Source organism: Pecten maximus, chromosome 4, assembly GCF_902652985.1.
Source record: "Pecten maximus chromosome 4, xPecMax1.1, whole genome shotgun sequence".
In the NCBI taxonomy this organism is placed as follows: Eukaryota; Metazoa; Mollusca; class Bivalvia; order Pectinida; family Pectinidae; genus Pecten; species Pecten maximus.
The window spans coordinates 19,599,343-19,620,011 of NC_047018.1; the positions used below are offsets into that span (position 1 = coordinate 19,599,343).

General features: G+C 34.6%; 1 protein-coding gene across 5 annotated transcripts in view; it reads right to left on the bottom strand.

Annotated features, from left to right (window-relative positions):
* LOC117325438 (cAMP-specific 3',5'-cyclic phosphodiesterase 4C-like) overlaps positions 1–20,669 on the bottom strand; it is a 343,137-nt gene that overhangs the window by 128,857 nt on the left and 193,611 nt on the right. For all 5 annotated transcript variants that reach the window (XM_033881644.1, XM_033881646.1, XM_033881648.1 and 2 more), the window contains one exon: positions 13,231–13,413. In XM_033881644.1, the coding sequence (XP_033737535.1) occupies positions 13,231–13,413 (183 nt within the window). The remainder of the gene's footprint in view (positions 1–13,230; positions 13,414–20,669) is intronic.

The window sequence follows — 20,669 nt, forward strand, 5'->3', positions numbered from 1 at the left end:
TTACATGTTGATGACAGTGATGACTAATTGATAGTGTTACATGTTGATGACAGTGATGACTAATTGATAGTGTTACATGTTGATGACAGTGATGACTGATTGATAGTGTTACATGTTGATGACAGTGATGACTGATTGATGGTGTTACATGTTGATGACAGTGATGACTAATTGATGGTGTTACATGTTGATGACAGTGATGACTAATTGATGGTGTTACATGTTGATGACAGTGATGACTAATTGATAGTGTTACATGTTGATGACAGTGATGACTAGTTGATGGTGTTACATGTTGATGACAGTGATGACTAATTGATAGTGTTACATGTTGATGACAGTGATGACTGATTGATGGTGTTACATGTTGATGACAGTGATGACTAATTGATGGTGTTACATGTTGATGACAGTGATGACTAATTGATAGTGTTACATGTTGATGACAGTGATGACTGATTGATAGTGTTACATGTTGATGACAGTGATGACTGATTGATAGTGTTACATGTTGATGACAGTGATGACTGATTGATAGTGTTACATGTTGATGACAGTGATGACTAATTGATGGTGTTACATGTTGATGACAGTGATGACTGATTGATGGTGTTACATGTTGATGACAGTGATGACTAATTGATAGTGTTACATGTTGATGACAGTGATGACTAATTGATGGTGTTACATGTTGATGACAGTGATGACTAATTGATAGTGTTACATGTTGATGACAGTGATGACTAATTGATGGTGTTACATGTTGATGATGGTGACAAGTCCACAAGGGTTAAAAGGTTTAATTATTGAAGAACTATATGTAATCTATGTCTACAACTAGAAGAGGAGCGCATTCATACAAGATGGGAGGATAACATCCCCTTCACCAGCCATGTCATTGATAACAAAATCCTATACTCCTGTTCATAAGTAATGCCTTTGATTATATTTTTTTATGTGAAACATTTGCAACAAAAAACAATCCAAATATTGTTTCCCCTACTAGAAATACATCCAAAATTTTGTAATAATAAAACAATACCAGTTTAAATTCAGCTATGATACCTTCTCATCTTTATTAAATGACAGTGACCACAGGAAATTAGGCAGAGAGAATTGGCCATTAGAAATGGCTTCAGCCTTCAGCTATCTCTGCATGTAGTCAAATATGTATTAAGGGAAGTTGAAAATCCGTCTCTTATGGAGTGGTCTCTTAATAGGGATATCTTAGATTTAATAAATGTTCATAAGCTTTTTATTCACTTTATAAATTGCAATAATGATTAATAATATATACATGTATGAAAAATAAATACATTTTTGATTATTATTATTATACTATCATTTCTATCATCAAATATATTTTTGTAATTCTTTTAGCATAGCAAACCACATCGATTTCAATTTTGAAATATATTTTATTGGTTTATTACATTAGTTTCCAATGCCTGTATACCAATTATTTATAAATATTTTTTTAACTCTTGAAATCTTGGTCCAGACATCCATCCTGATTATTATTTACGTTACTGCATTTCCTACTTTTTAAATGACTTTTTCACTGGCAAATATCTGTTTTAATGTCTCAAAAAAGATAACAAATCATGATTTAACAGTAAGTTGACTATTTATGCATTCCTTAATTGTTATATTTCTCATGCAAATTTTTGTATCTTATAAGTCAGTATGTCTGAAAATCATCAGAATTCTAGACCGTAAACTATTTGGGTGCTATTAGTGCGAAAATGGCAATGGAAGGCATTTTGGAGACTTCTGGTTGCTTATTAGAGAGTTGTTGTTATCACAGGAATAACAAATTGCAGTCACGTCAACAGAGTATAGCTAAAAGGCTTGGGAGGAACTGAAATGGTCACTTAGAACAGAGAGATGGTTTTACGGACAGATTTAACTGCTATCATTTCCGGTCAGTTTACAAAATTCAGAATTATGGCTATAATAAGTCCCCCCCCCCCCCCCCCCCCCCCCAATCATCTCATTAGTAACCAAGACAAAATCAATGCACCAAATTTTTCTGCCACTATGCATGTACATTTTGATGTACATATTTGCCTCAGTTTTAATTCCACAACAGCTAAAACTGATGTGTGCAGTTTCAAGTAACATGAAACAGCTTTTAGCAGCATAGGAATGAGGTGTCAGCCTTGTAACCACATGTTTGACACAGTTCTCTATCATGTTTCAGCCTCCCCACTCCCTCCTCATTTATTCATTTATTTATTTATCTGTTAAAGCTATAGAATCCTATATTTTCAAGGACAACAGTAATATTGATTGTGAGGATTCAAAAGCTGATAAGCTGACTTGTTCCTCTTGGTGTAGGAGGAGGGGGCTGTGTGTGTTAGGGTGGTAATTAAGTTGTTTTCCTTCTATTTAAATTTAATTATACTTAGATTACTAATTGTCTAATGCAATATTTTTTATACATACCCTGGTTATATTTCAAATGGCTGTATTAAACAGATTTGGTACATATGTACCCTGGTAATATCATTACTGGTCAGAGAAGATTGCACTTTCTTTAGTTATAAGCCTATCACAAGAGAAATGATGTTGATATGTGTGAATCAGAGTCGCATGATCGTCACTGAAGCTGTCATTAATTATCCACTTTCAAAGTAAAATATCTTCTTCAAATTTACCTTTAAAATTGAAAAATATTTAAAGACATGATAAATGTTAACTCACTTTATGTTAAGTTGACCAGACTTCCACACTGTCACCAGTCAATCAAGCGATTTGTTTTGTGTAAGCTTGTCAGAAGTACAAGTAAACATATTCCCTCTTCATATTTCTCATGTAACTTTTCAAAGCATGACGTCAACACATCGTTAATAAGCAGTATCGGCTTTCAAACATTATCAGACAAGTCTTATTGTCTAAAAATAGCTCAGCTTTCCTTTTCTGCAAGTTGTACACCATACACATTTTTTCACAGCAGAAACTGCCAGCATCAATTTTGAGAGGTAGAAGAGTGATGGAGTTACTTCCCTTGGTTAAACAAAACTGTCTACTAGTGTCAACATTGTATATACATGTCAACTAAGAGCACAATTGAATCATAGTATATACCTGTCTGCAAAGGTCACCTTTGAATTATGCTTTAGATATTACCTGCCAGTGAGAGATCACCTTTGCGTTTATAGAAATACCTGTCTATAAAGGTCACATTTGTGTTTACAGAAACACCTGTCTATAAAGGTCACCTTTGTGTTTACAGAAACACCTGTCTATAAAGGTCACCTTTGTTTACAGAAATACCTGTCTATAAAGATCACCTTTGTGTTTACAGAAATACCTGTCTATAAAGATCACCTTTGTGTTTACAGAAATACCTGTCTATAAAGATCACCTTTGTGTTTACAGAAATACCTGTCTATAAAGATCACCTTTGTGTCATAGACAATATTTACCTTAGTGGTGAAGGCATAACATATCCACTTTTCAAAAATGAAATTTACAGAAGGTAAAAATATATCCAGAGTTTATCACCATCACCGTGTTCTTAATTCCTAAAACATATTGATTCTTATAATTATATTCAAATGAGATATGGTATAACAGAATGTCTGTGACAATTAATGAATGTCAGAATATTTTTCTCACATCATTTTTTACATTTAATATTTATTTTACATGACAAATAGTTATTATTTTTTCTTTAGACATTGAATTTGATTATTTTCACCATTATTTCTATTGTGAGCAAAGAGATTGTGACTGATATAAGTATGGAAGTTACAGAGGGTAAAACTGTTTAAAAGCTACACAAAATTATTATGATTTTTTAAATTTTTTTTAGTACATTGTACATTCTTCTATTCTTAACTTTTATTTCCGCCCAAAAATACAATTCTGTAAAATGAAAGAAGATGAAAAAGCACATCAACAACATATGTAATAATTATAACAAAGACAACACTTACCTATGATCTCCTTGTGTATATCATGGTATCATCAATCAAAGGGTCTTCTTCCTCATGTTATCCAGTCATCACCTGGGACAGGTCAATGGAGGTCATAGTTCACAGGTCGGGGCAAGCAGCAGAAGTTAGTGACCACTTTTAATAATTTTATGTTTGCACTACTTCCATGAAATCAATAACACTTTTGTTTCATATTCTTAATATCTTGAATTTGTTTTAAGTTTGCTTTCACATTTTATGAGTTGAATTCCTCTTTTGCAGAAGTTTCTCCTTTTGGTTCCTTGCTGATCAACATTCAGCCATTAATTACACATTCGTCTTTATAATTTTACACATTTCTCCTTTTGGTAATTTTTCTCCACCAATAATATACATTCCACTCTCCACGGTACCATTATCTGTGTGATTCAAGGTCAACTTCCTACCGACAGCGAGCCTGATTAACATACACATAACTTTCCATTACCTGACACCACAATTCCGCTACCAACAAATGAACACCACACCACTGCAAGTCGAAAATAGGTTTCCATGATGTTTCTGTCAAGACTTATCCAATCTTTTAGCTGAAATACCATGTACAACACATTTCTGTTTCCATTTCTACCTGTAGGGCTCACAAGATTTTTATCTATCAGCAGTCCCTTGGCATCTCCCCTATCGAGTTCCTCTTCATAGTATTGTTCCAATACAATACTGATGCTTAAAATCCGTAAGGTGGTTTTTAAATTCTCAATCCTGTTAAACAAAACTTTTGCTTTTTCTTCATCAATCTTTCTTTGTAAGTTTGCTAAAAAAATCAATTCTGAATTCTGTTAAAATCTGCAGGCTATGAAAAATCTTAACACATCTTTACAACATAATGATCTGATTTCCTGTTCAGAGGAGTAACTTAAATCCTGAGTGGAGAAATTATACAAAACCTTTGATTCCAATACAAGGTTTCTTGTGACTGAAAAATTGACTACTATTGCTCTTTCTTAAAAGAAAAAACTTGCAAAAATTTGTTGTTGCACGCAAAACACATTTGCACATTTAGTAGCGAGTTTTAGAATATATTGGTCCTGTACCTGGAAACTGATTTCTTGGCTCAAAGGTTTTGTACTGATAAATGATCACAAAGTCCCAACGATACATTGCATCCCATTTCTTATCATATACACACTTAATCATAATTACTGACTAAATTCTAACATTATTACAAGCTAGAACAGAATCCGCACCAAGAGATAGAAATCATTACTCATTGTCAAGGACGACATTTCTTAATTACATCTATTCTTTTCACACAACAATGAAATAAGTTTGACTATTTACACATATAGTTTGCAAAATTAATAGTTTTTAGTTAAAATTTCTGCTGTTGAAAACCATAAAAAAGTTAAAAGGCAACACCTTAAAGAAGATTCAGCCCCCCCCCCCCCCCCCCCCCAAAAAAAAATCGATTAAATTGGAATTAAATTTATTACTTCTTATTTCAAAGCAAATTCATGTATAATGCTTAAAAAAAAACGATATTAAGAGGATGTTGAATGGTTTGCCGTTGGATGTAACATATTTCACAATTATGACAGAATATCAAAATTTTCATGAGAGCTAAGCATGAGTGAAAAATATCGACATATTTCGTCATATGAGTAAAACATATGTAATATTCAACGGGAAACCATTCAATTTTCTTTTTGTTGCATTTTTATGCTAAAAACAAAATTAAAAACATCAAAAAATTAAGACTGTCAAAAGTGTGAGAATCAGTAACATAATTCATGCTGTTGTCTCCTTGTGACATTACTCCATGTCAACGTGAAGGCAACATTTCGAAAAGGACTGATCAGCTTATTTTAAGCATTTTCTGCTGACATCGGAGAATCTGTGCATGAAAAGCTAACATTAACGTAAGTATTTTGTCAAAAACTAGTCTGAATATTTCAGAAATACAGCAAATTACCCATCTATCTTTCTTCGCTTTGATTGGAAAAATTGTCAAATTTCAAAGAGTTGAATACAAAGGTTCACTCTGATTGGTCAAAAAGCAAAAACTTTTAATTTCACTTCAAAACTTATATTTTCACTGCAAAATCTTATATTTTCACTGATTATTGCAGCAGTGAAAGTATAAAGTTTTAGCAGTTTGGTAATTTTCTATATTTCACTGGCAAAAGTACAATAAATATATATAATGATATAATGCATCTTTATCCTGCATACTCCATTTAATGGCAAACACATCTTACATATTACATTTCTTTTCTTCATCAGTTACAGATACCATTATGCAAGGGGAATAACTCTAGTCACCTTGAATCATGTTGACTGAACTATATATCTGTGCTACAACATGTTAGTCCATTGAGAATTCAAATGAATTTTTTTTGCTAGATGGTACCAATTACCTTCCACAATAATTAATATAGTAAGGTTCTTGCTGGTTGTATCTTTTGAAAATGTCTTTTAAAATGTTTTTTTTTTTTCTATGATTATTTTAAAATATGCACCTGTAAACATCCTTGCCTTATTGATTACACACCTGTTGATTTATAATTGATATAACAAAACAAAAAACAAACAATAACACACATCCCTGCTATCACAATGTTATACTTTTTAATTTACACAAATAAAGTATATATTCTGATGCAGGAAAGATATATATGTTCTACTGGAAACATATAAGCACTTAATCATTATGATTTTCTGAACAAAAATTCCCCATGGATACATCATTTAGGACACCACTGTCTGTTGTTAAAGGGAAATTGAAATAATCTGATTTGGGCCCATTCTCCCCAATCCCAGTTATTTCTCTCGTTCTAACAGTACTCTAAGACTACAACTGGTTGTCAGCATCTCTTGTCAGACCTGAACCTCTGTATCTTCTCTAAGGTAAGTGTGTGTAGATGAAGTACGCATGTTGGCACTACCCCAACATTCCTATATGCCCTGTTATCTCCTCAACCAATATCAGTCCTCAACCAAAACACAAAAATACACTTTGCCAACTGTATGTATACAAATATAACCAAAATTTGGACAATGCATTTTCTAAATCAGTATTTCTATTTTTTCATGCCAAAACAAAAAATAAACTTTATTTAATTCAGAAGCAACACTAACAATTATTACCTCCACAATTTATCAAAGTTTAACATGGATTATCTCCCTTATACCAAAGAACAGGATTACGTCAATCATTTCTGAAAGACGTAATTAGGGTCGGGAACACAAAATAAATTATCATAAAAACTGTCTAATAAATCAAAACAAAATTTTCCTACATTGAACACCATAAAGATGCCTGTCTAAAATGAACACTGTAGTCAAACCTGTCTATACAGAACACCACTATAAAACCTGTCTATACTTAACACCACAGTAAAATCTGTCAATACAGAACACCACAGTAAAACCAGTCTATACAGAACACCACTATAAAACCTGTCTATACAGAACACCACAGTAAAACCAGTCTATACTGAATACCACTATAAAACCTGTCAATACAGAACATCACAGTAAAACCTGTCTATACAGAACACCACTATAAAACCTGTCTATACAGAACACCACAGTAAAACCAGTCTATACTGAACACCACTATAAAACCTGTCTATACAGAACACCACAGTAAAACCTGTCTATACAGAACACCACAGTAAAACCAGTCTATACTGAATACCACTATAAAACCTGTCAATACAGAACACCACAGTAAAACCTGTCTATACAGAACACCACTATAAAACCTGTCTATACAGAACACCACAGTAAAACCAGTCTATACTGAACACCACTATAAAACCTGTCTATACAGAACACCACTATAAAACCTGTCTATACAGAACACCACAGTAAAACCAGTCTATACAGAACACCACAGTAAAACCTGTCTATACAGAACACCACAGTAAAATATGTCTATAATGCGCACCACAGTAAAACCTGTCTATACAAAACACCACTATAAAACCTGTCTATACAGAACACCACAGTAAAACCAGTCTATACAGAACACCATAGTAAAATCTGTCAATACAGAACATCACAGTAAAACCTGTCTATACAGAACACCACAGTAAAATCTGTCAATACAGAACACCACAGTAAAACCTGTCTATACTGAACACCACTATAAAACCTGTCTATACTGAACACCACTATAAAACCTGTCTATACTGAACACCACAGTAAAACCTGTCTATACTGAACACCACAGTAAAACCTGTCTATACTGAACATCACAGTCAAACCTGTCTATACTAAACACCAAATCAAAACCTGTCTATACTAAACACAACTCAAAACCTGCCTATACTGAACACCACAGTAAAACCGGTCTATACTGAACACCAGTCAAACCTGCCTATACTGAACACCACAGTCAAACCTGTCTTTACTGAACACCACAGTCAAACCTGTCTATACTGAACACCACAGTCAAACCGGTCTATACTGAACACCACAGTCAAATATGTCTATACTAAACACCAAATCAAAACCTGTCTATACTAAACACCAACTCAAAACCTGCCTATACTGAACACCACAGTAAAACCTGTCTATATGAATCACCAAATCAAAACCTGTCTATACTAAACACCAACTCAAAACCTGTCTATACTAAACACAACTCAAAAACTGCCTATACTGAACACCACAGTAAAACCTGTCTATATTAATCACCAAATCAAAACCTGTCTATACTAAACACCAACTCAAAACCTGTCTATACTAAACAACAACTCAAAACCTGTCTATACTAAACACAACTCAAAAACTGCCTATACTGAACACCACAGTAAAACCTGTCTATATTAATCACCAAATCAAAACCTGTCTATACTAAACACCAACTCAAAACCTGTCTATACTAAACACCAACTCAAAACCTGTCTATACTAAACACCAACTCAAAACCTGTCTATACTAAACATCAACTCAAAACCTGCCTATACTAAACACCAACTCAAAACCTGTCTATACTGAACACCACAGTAAAACCTGTCTATACTGAACACAGTCAAACCTGTCTATACTAAACACCAACTCAAAACCTGCCTATACTAAACACCAACTCAAAACCTGTTTATACTAAACACCAAATCAAAACCTGTCTTTACTTAACACCAATTCAAAACCTGTATACTAAACACCAACTCAAAACCTGTCTATACTAAACACCAAATCAAAACCTGCCTATACTAAACACAACTCAAAACCTGTCTATACTGAACACCACAGTAAAACCTGTCTATACTGAACACCACAGTCAAACCTGTCTATACTGAACACCACAGTCAAACCTGTCTATACTAAACACCAACTCAAAACCTGTCTATACAGAACATCATAGTAAAACCTGTCTATACTGAACACCACAGTAAAAACTGCCTATACTGAACACCACAGTAAAACCTGTCTATATTAATCACCAAATCAAAACCTGTCTATACTAAACACCAACTCAAAACCTGTCTATACTAAACACCAACTCAAAACCTGTCTATACTAAACACCAACTCAAAACCTGTCTATACTAAACATCAACTCAAAACCTGCCTATACTAAACACCAACTCAAAACCTGTCTATACTGAACACCACAGTAAAACCTGTCTATACTGAACACAGTCAAACCTGTCTATACTAAACACCAACTCAAAACCTGCCTATACTAAACACCAACTCAAAACCTGTTTATACTAAACACCAAATCAAAACCTGTCTTTACTAAACACCAATTCAAAACCTGTATACTAAACACCAACTCAAAACCTGTCTATACTAAACACCAAATCAAAACCTGTCTATACTAAACACCAACTCAAAACCTGTCTATACTGAACACAGTAAAACCTGTCTATACAGAACACCACAGTAAAACCTGTTTAATATCAGTTCACAGACTCGGTTACATTATATGGTATAAATAGCTCATTGATATAGAAAGGCTTTTGTAGGCACAACACATTAGATTATGTATTCTTACACTGTTAATTAACGACAAACTCTAATTATAGTCATTAGTCCATCAGATCAAAGAAATTGGTACACTTCCAAGCCTCATCCAAAGTTGCTGTTTACTGTGTGTAGCTGACATGTTTAAACTCTGCGAACCTCTGAAGTAGGACAGTATATCAACAACAATGTAATCGCTCCTCGTTTTCATAATGCAATAATATTTTGTTTTTGTATCCAGTTTAAAATGACTCCCCGGATATATCACTTGGTCCAAATTATAAATTTAAAGAGAAGGTTTTGAATATCAGTTCTTACCAGTCCGACTAAAAAAGAACCAGCAAGAATCTTAACAACAATAATTACAGGAGAAAAAAAATACATATTTTCTGTCATATTCTTATCATCTTTTGCTTTTGAAAAGCAGAGATAGGTTAAGTTGTATACGAAAAACAATCAAGTGATGTAAGTTTCAACAGAAGCCGAGTAAATTACGATATCTACCATACCACATCTGGAGCAGAGAGCAAAATTACTAAGAGCCAAGCAATCTGTAGGTATATATCTCCAATCAAATCACGGACAAGGAAAGATACTATAGACATCTCCTATGAGATTCTCTGAATCCTGTTCAACAGACACTACAAATGGAAAATAGAATTATACATTCACAGACATTTATTCATAATGAAGGTTTTACAAGAGCGTCCAGCTCCATTTCCCTGTAAAACTCAGCAAAGAAATCACTGATGTATCTACACAGCTTTGTGATCTGAATATGACGTTGGGGTGAGTGGCTAGCCACTTTAAGAAGAATGAGATCTGGAAGTGGACGATATTGTATTGTTAATGGCATCGAAGCTGTAAATAGCTAGCCAGATGTGTTTACCGAAATACAAGAAATACATAAATATAAAGAAATTGTCACTGTGAATCCAGAACAGCACAGACAGAACAGTACAACAACAAAGCATGCAGCATTCCACATATTCTAGAGATACTGTTAAAGTTGTCCCTTCCTACTATTATAATTTTCCAAGTAAACCAGTATATATGAAGAAAAAAGATGTAAGATGTCAAAATGGACTATAATTTTACCTATGATATTTTCAGGTGTTTGTTATTCTTGTTTATGGTCTATTCTTAACGAAAATCAAATCCCTAGAAAATGACATTTACAGCATTATAACTTTGCAGAAGAAATGCAAAAGAAAATAGTTGTGTTTTTATAAGGCTCCAATATGGGTGTATTATAAAATTAATAATAACTAGCAAAGATAATTACAGCTGACAGATCTAGAGTAAGCCCCTTAATTAGCATATCACAGGTTATACAGTGATGTAGATGATGGAATCCTAATTGTACACCATGTCTCTCGTGATGTATTGTTTTGATGGTTTGCATAAGAATTTCTTCATTTGACGAAAAAAAACCAAAATATCGCTATAATTTTTTGGAAGATATAAACTTAATTACTAGTCAAATCAATAATAGATCCAATTAAAAACCTTCAAAACACATTGATGTTAATAATAAACATGAATAGATATTTGTGTGTGTGTATTTTTTGTGTATAACTAATTTATTGCCTTTGGGATGAAATGAAGCTAGGATCTAAAAGGAGTCGCACACAATTTTGAAATACTTTCATTTGAGTTCAAGGTACACTTACAATGTAAAAACGATCAAAAATGTAAATGTAAGGATTAACCAACACACAATGTGTACTTATCAGTTTTTAGAGTAGTCCACACAAAATCTCACTTAGTGGCATCAAGGGCCATAACTCTGGTAAAATATGGTGAAAACTTTATGGCTTTTAGGGAGACACAAGAACAATAACATGTGTGCAAAGTTTTCGTTGAAATCTATGCGTACTCCTGAGAGGAGTAGACGGTACAAAATTGTGTCTGACAGGGAAAAAAAAAAACGAAAAAATACAAGCATATCTACACATGGTTCCTAACATTCTTGTGTAGTTTCATTGAAATTGTTTAAACATGTTGACAGGAGTAGTCCAGGTAAAATGTCTATCATGAAGACAACCTGAAAAGTCAAGTGATATTAGCATTCTGTAGAATATTTCTGGGAAGGAGAAGTCTGGTTTTAAACCATATCGGACATACCATTAGTGTCATTATTCTGAAAAATAAACTGTATTATTAAATCAAAACATTGGAGCTTCTAATCATATACTGTACTCAGATCAAATGACTCATTTTTCTTGGGATAAGGTGCGGCAAAAAAGTAATGTTCAGGATGTTTCAATTATGACACATTCAACTGAGCTATGAATCTTGGCATATATAACTGACACTAATATACTTTGAAGACTTGATCTCTTGACAATCCAGCATAGTGGAAATCTTTACAGATTGCTATCTAATACTAACAACATCATAGCATATCTGAAATAAAAAGAGAGAACTGTCATCGGAAGATAATTAATACCACCAACACGAGTTAGCCTTCACTTTAACAATCAAGGTTAATGTAAACAGTTACAATCCAAATTTATCACAGATTTCAATCATCAATTTCTTAAGATTTATCAGACAATGGCTTAATTTTTGCCAATCGTATTCTAGTTACCATGGCAATAGAAATTTGTCACCATCCCCTTTTTCACTTTTATACCATGTTTGAAGGAAATCTCAAGAGATTTCATAGACAAAATAAAGTTTTCCTCAATATTGGACCTCTTTTTTGTTTGCCATGACTGTTAACAATCTGGGAAAAAACAGATGCACAAGTACATGTACATTCATTACAGTTTTAAAGGAAGCATTGCCAGAAAAAAAATATATTACTCCTTTTTTAGTAGTAGTAAATATCCATAAAAATACAAAATGTGCAACAGCAAGAAAAGGGTCTGGTCAGCTTTGAATACCAACAATGGGACATAAATCTGTACCAAAGGGACATAAATCTGTATCAAAGGGACATAAATCTGTATCAAATGGACATAAATTTGTATCAAAAGGACTAGAAATTAATTAATACCCAGATGTATAACTTCAGGGATTAGCTATGATATGTAAAACGTTTCACTGAAATGGGAGGACAAGTTCATGAGTAATCAAGAAAACTTCAGATATTTGGTATCTTCCCCTAACATCAGGGAAGGGGTAAAATTTTATTTCACTGAAAAGAAAAAATTGAATACAATCAAACCACTGATTATTTAAAAAGATTTTAACAAACATTTTTGCAATTGGTAAATTGATCATTCATTCTTAGGGAATGATTTTCCTTTAAAAATGTAAACACATTATCATTATATTCATTGATATTACAGAATATATATTTTTAACACCTGTTGACAACTTACATTTCACTTTGCATGGAGGAATGCCGCGATACAGACTTGGGAGATATGTCAAAGTCACTGTCGGAGCGATAGAGGAAGGATTCTCGGCGTTGAGGAAGGTTTTGTAGTACCAGACGATTCCCTGATGGGCTGGAACCCTCGAGGCCATGGCCGCCGGGACCCGTACCATTCTCAACATCAAAACTGAAAAATAAACAGAAATCATAATTATCATCATCATTATTAAATTCTGGTGTCAAATAAAGACATCTTATTATTAAACTGTTGCTGTACAAGGTCCTGTAATTGATAAAGTGATGCCCGTGAAATGATTTTGATTGGTGATTCAGTTACATACAAGTTCAAATTATTGTTTAAATCACATGCATACATGAAAGGTATAATATAGAGCTCCATTAAAAGAATGATTTTTTTTTTTATTTCCGTTTAAAATTTCATATAATTACATAAAGAAATAATAAGAAAAGAAATTTGGCTATGAAATTGATTTAGGTATAATCTTTGTTAAACATTTAATCTGAGCTCAAAGCAATTTCCAAAGTTTTCTTTTTTTAATTTCTCCATTATTTTTTTTCAAAACAGAAGATCTGTAGTCAAATTACAGAAATGTAATTTGTTGAAATGATGACATAATACGTGGATGTGTGGGGGTGGAGATGGCAATCTCAAGTGTGGACTTGTTTGTAATCTCAAGAGATCATATCCTTCTGTCAAATCGATAATAATAAAATACACACAATCCATACCAGACAACTTCCTATCAAGTCAACAGTAGGCATACAATCCCTCAATTTACTCAATGTCAGAATTCTGACAGGTCACGCTTATGCAATAGGCCACTAAAATTCCCATTTTTCATTCAATCCTACTCTCATGTGGCTATGTTATCTGAAATTGACAGATACGTTGACGGAATATTTTGAGGGTGTTACACTGATACTATACTTATTCCTGATAGTCACAGATGTATATGTTTAAATGACATGTAATGAATAGTTATCTTCAATATCTATTACATTAATTCCCAATTTAAGTCTAAGTAACATATTATAAAAAGGTTTTTAATAGCTTTTTAAAATTTCATACACCTCTAATTAACTAATCTGTATATCCAATTCTATCACTAATTCTGGTTGTGTGAAATATATTAATAATGTACTAATACAACATCAACTTTCATTTCTCTCTCTTTCTTCCCCCCCCCCCCCCCCCCCCCTCTCTCTCCCCTCTTTCTCTCTGTCTTTTAATGTCAGTTCTACATCTTTAAAAAACAAATCTTTTGTAACTAGAAACATAATATCACTATTCTTAATGGTCAATGCTATTATAATCATCAACACAACACAATTAAATAAAAAAAAATTGAAATATGTACTGGTATATTCTTTTAAATTTTGTTTTTGTCTAATTGACTGATTAGTCCCTAAATAGCTCCAGAATAGACAGATTATCTAAAACACATGGGCATTTAAGTCCCATCAATGAAGGAATTACCCCAGTACCAGTAATAATAACTGTCCAGTATAGATGTTGGGCCCTTGTCTTGCCACTTAGTAACAGCCAAATCATTGTAATTAGCTCTGTCAGAACTTCCTTCCTCTTATATCAGCAACACTGCTCCATTTTTTTTATCAGTTCTTCTCTGGATCTTTGAACCCTGTGTAAAGCCTACACTTCTATATACGAGATATACCTTTGGGAATACCATGCTTGTAGGTGAAATTAAAAACACATTAAATTCTTAGTATAGCAGGCCTAGTGTTTTTCTACTAGAAGAGTTTGATTCTGTTACCTAAAATACTTGACAGCAACCTTTGGGATCTAACCATTTTTCAAACAATGGAAACCTCCGACAAAAACAATGAAAGCCGCCTTTGGGATCTGGGTTTCATTCACAATGACAATAATACCAGGGATTCCATATACTAGATACATACTTTGAGATTAGGAGTCGTTCAGAAGCAATATATGTTCCCTTTGGAAGTCGTTTTGTTACATCCATATATAGTATTACAATAATATCCAGAACTATACTATTCATCCATTGCTGTCCGCCTCAATAACACTATTTTGAAACTGGTCCTTTGTCATCCAACAAGGCATATAATGTGTTGTGTCATTACCCTCCTGGTGATGATACATGTTATATGTATTGTTTATACATTCTATTTCATCACTTCACATAAACTATCAACAACGTGTATGTTGATTGACCATTGCTTGGTGACAACATGTTGATTTTAAATATAAAACCATGCAGCCAATTAAAAGCCAACAACATAAAAGCACAGACAATCTGATATCAAAACGATGTAGATGTTTTAACACTGTAGGTATGACTTTACCATTATCAGAAAAGCACCATTATCAGATAGCAGTTGTGTCTATTGCTTACAGGGCCCTAGTGTATTCTGTATGTCAAACTTGACATATAAATAAACAATTCTTGTTTTTGATTATTAAAATAACAAAACAATATTTATGTCCTGGTAATGAAAAATGATCATTGTTAATCAGATAACCACAAGAATATTCATATTTCCTCCCCCCCCCCCCCTTTGGTATATATTTGAAAATGTGACTTTATTATGTACCAGCAAGCTAACAAATCTCAGTTAGACATGTGGCACATCAATTGTGATATGATCAACTTGGTGATTAAGGGCAGGTTTTTTTAACCTGACAATCAGAGACACAAGACAAAATAGTTGGCGATGACATTATGTGGTAGAATACAGCACAAAAACACTATTAACATTTACATACAATATTGTTCTTACCACTAAGTTATGAATGCATCCAGAGAATATTTTGTAATAAATATCTCCAAATCAGGCTAAACATTCAACCCAAAACTTAAACCTTTCGATTTGCCCCCCACCCCCCAAATCAAAGCATATCCGTCTGCTTGATATTATAAAGCAAGTGAATAAAAGTGTAGCTGAAATTGATATTTTACACCATTAACAATTGTTAAGTCTGCAGAGTGCTGGTTACTCTATATATATCATAAATATTTTCAAAATGGTGTATCTTGTCCAGTTAATTCCTGCACTACTTCCCTTGACGAATATTTCCACAATCGATTAGGACATTTCATGTTTCATGTGTCAGGCAACTGTCAGATTCTTAAAAAATCTGTAAGATTTATATGAGAAACAGCAGCAGGGATGCTGGATATTGGCAGACAATTAATATTGCTAAAGTTACCTGTCTGAGATGAGGAATATCACAGTTTGATGTCTGCTGCTGCCCGCAGTGCTGATTATCTTGTCAAATGTACGGTGCATTACACACTGCACATGAGGCAAAATTAGGCAATACATATTTACCAATTTATGTACATGTAAGAATGTTTTTTATAAATACCAGCACTGTTACCGTAATTATTGTAATAATGCAACATAAAGATATAAGTTACATAGGTGAAGATTTTAAGTAAACGATTTATAATGAAATTTCAAACTCAGATAATTGAAAAAACTTTCCAGAAATAACCTTTTCTGTACCCTTGTGGTAATGGCCACGGGAGTTGTTCCCCTTGTTTTGGGTGTCTGAGCGTGGAGGGGGATATAGTGATATATGAATCTTGACCATCATGCCTGCTATCAGTGCAGATTTGTATATTTGGGACTGTGTGTAGTCGGTAATAAATTACTACACCATCATAAATGGTCTTTGCCCCCATCAATCATGAAAATATCTATGAAACTTACAACCGAAAATGAATTGTGTTTTGAACCATGGATTATCGAAGTTCCATATGCATAAAGACAATCAGATATCATCACATAGGCCTGCTTTCGGATGAAAAGTTATCCTCTTAGTTTTTTTATCTGTCTGTCACGAGGTAAGAGAATGATTCATCTGCCACGCACAGAGTCAATATAGAGCGAGAACAATGATTGAAAAACAAATTTCTATTGACTGGCAGACATGACAATCCTAAAGGTTCTGTACAAACATCAATATAAATAGTAGCCGATAGTGAAAGTTTATTTTCACAAAAGCTAATATATATATCTTTGGGTAGGTGGAGAGAAATCATTTTAACAAAATTAAATGTTGCTTTTTGGAAGTCATAAAGGAATCATGTTAAAATTTTGAGAAGGTATATATATATATATATATGGATACAGGTGGGTATATATATATATATGGATACAGGTGGTCACTGTCAATGGGTAGAAGGTATATATATATATATATATATGGATACAGGTGGTCACTGTCAATGGGTAGAAGGTATATATACATGTAGATACAGGTGGTCACTGTCAATGGGTAGAAGGTATATATATATATATATATATGGATACAGGTGGTCACTGTCAATGGGTAGAAGGTATATATACATGTAGATACAGGTGGTCACTGTCAATGGGTAGAAGGTATATATATACATATAGATACAGGTGGTCAATGTCAATGGGTAGAAGGTATATATACCTGTAGATACAGGTGGTCACTGTCAATGGGTAGAAGGTATACATATATATGTAGATACAGGTGGTCACTGTCAATGGGTAGAAGGTATATATACATATAGATACAGGTGGTCAATGTCAATGGGTAGAAGGTATATATACATGTAGATACAGGTGGTCACTGTCAATGGGTAGAAGGTATATATACATGTAGATACAGGTGGTCACTGTCAATGGGTAGAAGGTATATATACCTGTAGATACAGGTGGTCACTGTCAATGGGTAGAAGGTATACATATATATGTAGATACAGGTGGTCACTGTCAATGGGTAGAAGGTATATATACATATAGATACAGGTGGTCACTGTCAATGGGTAGAAGGTATATATACATGTAGATACAGGTGGTCACTGTCAATGGGTAGAAGGTATATATATACATGTAGATACAGGTGGCCACCGTCAATGGGTAGAAGGTATATATATATATGTAGATACAGGTGGTCACTGTCAATGGGTAGAAGGTGGACATGTGGATACAGGTGGTTACTGTCAATGGGTAGAAGGTATATATATACATATAGATACAGGTGGTCACTGTCAATGGGTAGAAGGTATATATACATGTAGATACAGGTGGTCACTGTCAATGGGTAGAAGGTATATATATACATATAGATACAGGTGGTTACTGTCAATGGGTAGAAGGTATATATATACATGTAGATACAGGTAGTCACTGTCAATGGGTAGAAGGTATATATATACATGTAGATACAGGTGGTCACTGTCAATGGGTAGAAGGTATATATACATATAGATACAGGTGGTTACTGTCAATGGGTAGAAGGTATATATACATGTAGATACAGGTGGTCACTGTCAATGGGTAGAAGGTATATATATACATATAGATACAGGTGGTCACTGTCAATGGGTAGAAGGTATATATACATATAGATACAGGTGGTCAATGTCAATGGGTAGAAGGTATATATACATATAGATACAGGTGGTCACTGTCAATGGGTAGAAGGTATATATATATATATGGATACAGGTGGTCACTGTCAATGGGTAGAAGGTATATATACATGTAGATACAGGTGGTCAATGTCAATGGGTAGAAGGTATATATATACATGTAGATACAGGTGGTCACTGTCAATGGGTAGAAGGTATATATACATGTAGATACAGGTGGTCACTGTCAATGGGTAGAAGGTATATATACATGTAGATACAGGTGGCCACCGTCAATGGGTAGAAGGTATATATATATATGTAGATACAGGTGGTCACTGTCAATGGGTAGAAGGTATATATACATGTGGATACAGGTGGTCACTGTCAATGGGTAGAAGGTATATATATATATATGGATAGGCAATCACAATACTGGAGTAGGGTGGTAAGAAAATAAGGCCACCTATCACAATACACAGGTGACTATAATATACAGGTCAACACTGATATGCCTCCTTTACACAGGTGACCACTGTACTAAGGTACCTATAATACACAGGTGACCACTGTACTGAGGTGCCTATAATACACAGGTGACCACTGTACTGAGGTGCCTATAATACCCAGGTGACCACTATACTGAGGTGCCTACAATACACAGGTGACCACTATACTGAGGTGCCTACAATACACAGGTGACCACTGTACTGAGGTGCCTACAATACACAGGTGACCACTATACTGAGGTGCCTACAATACACAGGTGACCACTATACTGAGGTGCCTACAATACACAGGTGACCACTATACTGAGGTGCCTATAATACACAGGACAAGTGGTTAGAGGTATTATACTGTAGTACAGGTGGTCACTGTATGGGTAAAGGTGACATATACAGGTGTACAATACACGGTGACCACTGTATATGCAGGTGCTCAATGCAGGGTGACACTGTATGAGGTGCCATACATCACAGTGACCACATACTGTAGGTGGCTACAAAAAGGCCACTTAGGGACTATAATAACAGGTACCACTGATAGGTTCCTTACACAGGTGACCACTGTACTAAGGTACCTATAATACACAGGTGACCACTGTACTGAGGTACCTATAATACACAGGTGACCACTGTACTGAGGTGCCTACAATACACAGGTGACCACTGTACTGAGGTGCCTATAATACCCAGGTGACCACTATACTGAGGTGCCTACAATACACAGGTGACCACTATACTGAGGTGCCTACAATACACAGGTGACCACTGTACTGAGGTTCCTACAATACACAGGTGACCACTATACTGAGGTGCCTACAATACACAGGTGACCACTATACTGAGGTGCCTACAATACACAGGTGACCACTATACTGAGGTGCCTACAATACACAGGTGACCACTGTACTGAGGTTCCTACAATACACAGGTGACCACTATACTGAGGTGCCTACAATACCCAGGTGACCACTGTACTGAGGTGCCTACAATACACAGGTGACCACTATACTGAGGTGCCTATAATACACAGGTGACCACTGTACTGAGGTACCTATAATACACAGGTGACCACTGTACTGAGGTTCCTAAAATACACAGGTGACCACTGTACTGAGGTGCCTACAATACACAGGTGACCACTGTATTGAGGTGCCTACAATACACAGGTGACCACTGTATTGAGGTGCCTACAATACACAGGTGACCACTGTATTGAGGTGCCTACAATACACAGGTGACCACTGTTCTGAGGTGCCCACAACACACAGGTGACCACTATACTGAGGTGCCTACAACACACAGGTGACCACTGTACTGAGGTGCCCCCATTACACAGGTGACCACTGTACTGAGGTGCCAAAGGTGAGAAAAAGGGCACAGTTTTGTGTAAGATTTCTAGTATACACTAAAGTTTAGCCAAGTGAAGGCTCTTTGTTTACTGAATGAGTTCTGCATATCATAATGTTTTAATCAACGTCAATTTATGCATAGGCAGAATAACTCATGAAACTGGGTAATTTACCAGAGATAAGAAAATCTAG